This window comes from Austrofundulus limnaeus, unplaced genomic scaffold (assembly GCF_001266775.1).
Source record: "Austrofundulus limnaeus strain Quisiro unplaced genomic scaffold, Austrofundulus_limnaeus-1.0 Scaffold715, whole genome shotgun sequence".
NCBI classification, from domain to species: Eukaryota; Metazoa; Chordata; class Actinopteri; order Cyprinodontiformes; family Rivulidae; genus Austrofundulus; species Austrofundulus limnaeus.
Genome location: NW_013953117.1, coordinates 68,282 through 73,434, shown reverse-complemented (window position 1 = coordinate 73,434; position 5,153 = coordinate 68,282). Strand labels below are relative to the sequence as shown.

The 5,153-nt window shown below is 38.2% G+C and overlaps 2 protein-coding genes across 2 annotated transcripts in view; both read right to left on the bottom strand.

The window, feature by feature from the left end:
- Positions 1-1,696, bottom strand: part of LOC106532068 (coagulation factor XI) — a 16,807-nt gene extending 15,111 nt beyond the window's left edge. Inside the window, exons 1-4 of the mRNA XM_014028055.1 lie at positions 1,585-1,696; positions 1,354-1,510; positions 1,000-1,109; positions 689-851 (exon numbers count right to left, since the gene is read on the bottom strand). Coding sequence (XP_013883509.1) covers positions 689-851; positions 1,000-1,109; positions 1,354-1,510; positions 1,585-1,645 — 491 coding nt within the window. The 5' untranslated portion in view covers positions 1,646-1,696. The remainder of the gene's footprint in view (positions 1-688; positions 852-999; positions 1,110-1,353; positions 1,511-1,584) is intronic.
- Positions 1,697-3,938: 2,242 nt separating this feature from the next.
- Positions 3,939-5,153, bottom strand: part of LOC106532069 (coagulation factor XI) — an 11,939-nt gene continuing 10,724 nt past the window's right edge. The window contains exons 6-9 of the mRNA XM_014028056.1: positions 4,835-4,967; positions 4,616-4,722; positions 4,199-4,358; positions 3,939-4,107 (exon numbers count right to left, since the gene is read on the bottom strand). Coding sequence (XP_013883510.1) covers positions 4,002-4,107; positions 4,199-4,358; positions 4,616-4,722; positions 4,835-4,967 — 506 coding nt within the window. The 3' untranslated portion in view covers positions 3,939-4,001. The remainder of the gene's footprint in view (positions 4,108-4,198; positions 4,359-4,615; positions 4,723-4,834; positions 4,968-5,153) is intronic.

The window sequence follows — 5,153 nt, the reverse complement described above, 5'->3', positions numbered from 1 at the left end:
CTTACTTACTTACTTACTTACTTACTTACTTACTTACTTACTTACTTACTTACTTACTTACTTACTTACTTACTTACTTACTTACTTACTAAAAAATAGTATGTAACTGCCTGTTTAATTTTTTTGTGTTTTTGTTTGGTTTTTACTGCATTAAGATGCCACACAAATGCACTGTTGGCCTTTTCTGGACCGCATCCAGGACTTGCCTTTTATGCGGGCACTTTAAGATTGTAACCCTAGCATAAATCGTGGCTTCATGGGTTAAAATAATCTACATGCATTACAGGAGATATAGTTTATGGTCACTGCTGGTGACCATGAACTATTGTACTACTGGTGGTATTCTTTGATGCTCTCGCAGACCATGTCAAAATGCTGTGGCGGACAACATTTGGCCTGCAGGCCTTGAGTTTACACATGTGCTTACACAAGTAAACTTTCATGTACATTTAGTAAACTGCTGGTGTATTTAGTATATCAACTTACTTGATAAATGGGGACATTTGATTATACTTTAATATACTTAATGAGTACTGGAGGTACTTCTTTTAAGGGATGGCACAATCTGTTCAGTTGTCATTCATTCCCTTTACCTTTCACAACATCCTCATAAACTGCTCATCATAAACTTTTCTCTCAACTGCTGCTGTGACCTCCTCCAGTCACATCATGGCTTTGGGTAATTTACCTGTAACTTGTTGCTGAAAAACCCTCTTTTAAAAAGGTGAAGAACTGGCAGCCAGGGTCCTGGGTGCAGGCTCTCTGACACTCCTCATAGTCCGGTGTAAACAGGGCTCTGTAGTCGGCCCCTGGGAAGTCCACATTCTCAAAAGTCTCCGAAAAACACGGTTCTGACACACAGGAGACAAAAATACAGCAAAGTAAACAAACACAATCACCAGTATGTCATGGCAAAGCCAGCAGAAGCTAAACTAAACAAGTAATTTATGTGTTTAAATAAACAGCTGAGTCATAGTTTTGAGAAAACAGTGATCCTACGTAAGTCTTGACTGCAGGCTTTGAGAGAGAATCCAGAAGTGGCGCCCTGAAGAGGAGTTTGTGAGGCTGGCTCTCCAGATGAAGTGGATTTCAGGTAGCAGCGAAAAAAGCTGAAAGAAGAGAAAAGCATTTTCTGTTTTTTGTCCCCCCAACTTAAACCAGCATTTATTGTGTTGAACTAAAAGACAAAAGCACTGGTCTGGAATAACACTAAAATGGGACAATAAAATGCAACAAATGTATAATCAAGTTCTGCAAAATTACTTTTAATAAATACAGTTTAGTAAAAATCAGTACCAAGTACTTTTAAGCAAAATACTTTCTGCTCAGAATATAGTGAAATGTTGGTCTCACGTGTTGTCTCTGGTCCAGTCGGACCGTGTGAAGGTGAAGAAGAGGCACGAGGGGTGCTGGGTGCACAGCTTCTGACAGTGCTCAGCAGAAGGAGAGAACAGAAACGTCAGATCTGATCCAGGAAAATCCATGTTCTCCAGAAACCCTGGTCTGCATTCTGAAGAGAAAAAAAAATAAAGACGTTTAAAAAAAAATATTCAGTTATTAAAACTCTGCAGTTTAGTGAAATACCTTGACTGAAGGAAGAGCTGCTCAACGACAGCAGAAACGCCACAACAAAGAAAGCGACCATCTTCAGCTGCTGTCGACCCACACAGACCAGAAGACTGAGGACGGCTTTGGCCAAAGAACTGCTTCTACAAATATATGTTGGGTAAAGGRCGGTTAGGCAACATTTTAGGCCCCTTTGCTAAATTTGATTGTGCAATGTTCAAACAGTCCAACAGTTCACAAAACAGTTTCTTCATCAGAGCCCAGGTGGACAAAAAAACTGAAGGAAATTAAAAACAAAACTCTTCCTCAGAGAGATAAACAATCTCCTCTAACAAAGTCTCTCATCACACCTGCACTGTTGTTTCTCACTGATAAACTCTAAGTGAAGCTCTAAGAATATAGATCCAATCAGCCTGTCGATGAATAAACTGATAAGATCACCTCAAACTTTCATCTGTTTTTTTAACCTACTTCTAACCTATCTCCAGCAGTCACTGTGTAAGAGACAGGGGACACCCTAACAATAAAATACAATAATACAATAAATTAATATAATTATTGGTTTTATTATATTCAACAATCACGTAAAATATTTTTAAATATATATATATATATATAATTTATTAGTAACGGTGATCTATACCAGACCTGAAGTCAGTCAATCACTTAAACTTTCAAGCTGGTTGAAAAATTCTGACTTCAACTAATAATGTATACTTATTATTATTTATTATTATGTAGTCGGGATACTTGAGGAAAAAACTTGTCTCTACCGATATTGGCTAACCATTTTCTCAACAGGTAAAGTGTGTGTAATAGAAACCTAAAAATAGCAATTTCATTTTACACTGTGTAAATATTACTTAAGCAAAACCAGCCTATGATATTTAATCATTTGTGCTAAATTGTAGCGTGACTCATTAGAATGCTACACTCTGTACAACAGTTTCTCAAAGCCATTGGCTTTGGACAGCGTTGCCTGATAATGGTCAGGAAAGGATTGTATTATGTAAAAGATATCTTTATCTTTTAAATTAGAATTGTTATTTTTATTTTCTTTTTTGTTTGTGTTCAATCATGAATTTAAATTTTACAATTGATTTACTATCTACAGGGGTTAGACAATGAAACTGAAACACCTGTCATTTTAGTGTGGGAGGTTTCATGACTAAACTGGACCAGGCTGGTGACCAATCTTCATTAGTTGCACATTGCACCAGTAAGAGCAGAGTGTGAAGGTTCAATTAGCAGAGTAAGAGCATGGTTTGACTTAAAATATTGCAATGCACACAACATTATGGGTGACATACCAGAGTTCAAAAGAGGACAAATTGTTGGTGCACGTCTTGCTGGHDCATCTKTGACCAAGACAGCAAGTCTTTGTGATGTATCAAGAGCCATGGTATCCAGGGTAATGTCAGCATACCACCAAGAAGGACCAACAACTTCCAACAGGATTAACTGTGCAAGAGGAAGCTGTCTGAAAGGGATGTTATGGTCTAAAACCAGGTGTTTCAGTTTCATTGTCTAACCCCTTTATTTTATATTAAGTGAATAAATTTTCAAAAAAAATGTAAAAACATTTTTTGGGGGATTGTAGTGTGCGGCCTCATCGGTGGGCTGGACGAAAGTCATGTTTGGCCTGCGGGCCACCAGTTGAATAGCTCTGCTGTGTAGCAACAAATGCTGCAGGAGCTAATATGTGTTAATCAATTCAATAATTAACATTGATTACATTAGCTTTAGAAGCTTATTTTAATTTTAAACTGGTAAATTATCAGCTTCAGTTCTGGTCAGATCACAATCATTTTGAGATAAATAAAATCATAAATAATAAATAAATAAAATCTGTTCACTTGTGAAATGAGACATTTTCCTGTTTCTTTTTGTTGAAAAACATTAGATAGCTTACACGATGTAATATTTTAACAAATTTTTAGTTAATATTGTCATTAATAGTTTTTACATAAACAGCCCATATTGTTTTCTACTTTGTCAACATGTGAAGGAATGTAAGGGAATCCTAAACTGACAAACTCTTGCCTGGTGTGGTTGTAGCCGGTTCTGCTAAAGTAGATCACACGGTCACATGGTTAAAATGCAAAATGAAAAAAAATTTTTGAATTTCTGAAAACAGGTTGGCAGCTTTTCTCAAGGCAAACAAGAATTCTGAAGAAAAAAAATTGGCGGCACTGAAAGGTAAAGAGCATCCAGTAAATATTCAGATCCCACATGTTGCAGGAGGACTTTAGATTGTCTCTAAACTGTTTTTTAAATAAACCTTTAAATGACTTCAGTATTGCCAACTAGACCAAAGTCCCCACAGTTCAATGACCAACAGTGGCATTAAAAATCCAAGTTAAACCACTCAAAAATGTTTAAGGCGGCTTTATTCCTCATGTTTGAACACAAAAACCAGTAAGTTGTGATCAGGCTCAAGTTAAACAGTTTCTCAAGGTAAAGCCGGACACAACGTTGTCCAGTTTAGTCACTGCTGGAGGAGCAGGGATGGTGATGACACTCTTCAGGAAGCAGCGACGCCTACAACACAAAAAACATTTTTTTCTTCTGTAAACATCTTGCTCACTGTTCTGAAATCATTCTCAGGATCTGTGTTTAAGGAGCACCGTACCGAGCAGCTTGGTCCGAGGAGTTCTCATTGATGTAAGTGTAGAACTGACAGGCGGGGGTCTCGGTGCACAACCTCTGACAGGCAGCCGCGTCGTCCAGCACCTCTGATCGTATGTCGAAGCCTTTAAAATCGATCTCTTCATAAGTCAGCTTGATCCAGTCTGTAATTACAGGAGGATGTGGTTAAATTTATCTGAATATGTTGCAGTAATGTTAGACTTTGCTATAAGACTTTAGAAACTGAATATATGCTAAATAATTTTTGGTTTTGTTATAAAAATGTTAAATTTTTTCAATACATTTTAAAGAAACTAAACAAATGACTGGCATTAGCCCCCTATGGGAACCGTACTGCTCACTTGACCAAAACTTTTACACAGAAATATGTCAGGCAGGTCTGAACGTCTCTGGTACGCACTTTCATCAACCTGACAGGATCGGGTCGGCATCCCCGATATGACTCCATTCTTTGCTGTGGTCACCATTTCATTTCCATTGTTCTTCAGATAACAGCTGAAGTCATCGCTGCAGAAACAAGTCCGACTCATTGGACAAGGAAAGCTCAAGTAGAGAAGACACTTGAAATAAAAATGTAAACATGGTCAAATGGTCCCACTCAGTGTCAAATCCACAGTACCTGACAAACGAGAAGTAGGTGCATTGTGGGTGAGCAGAACACAGGACCTGGCAGTGTTCAGGAGAGACGGCCTTCAGCTTGATGAGATCACTTCCAGGGATGTCAGTGTTGGGAAGAAGACTGCTTTGACATGCTGCAGGAACACAGAAAACACAAGGAAACATGTTCAGTATGCAGAGGAAGTTAATGTAATCATGATACTCTGGTTCTGTGTGTGAGTGTACCCACTGCTTCTTATAGGGCCCAAAACCTGGGCCCTATAAGTCTAAATGCTGCTTTTGTGTGTGTGTGTGTGTGTGTGTGTGTGTGTGTGTGTGTG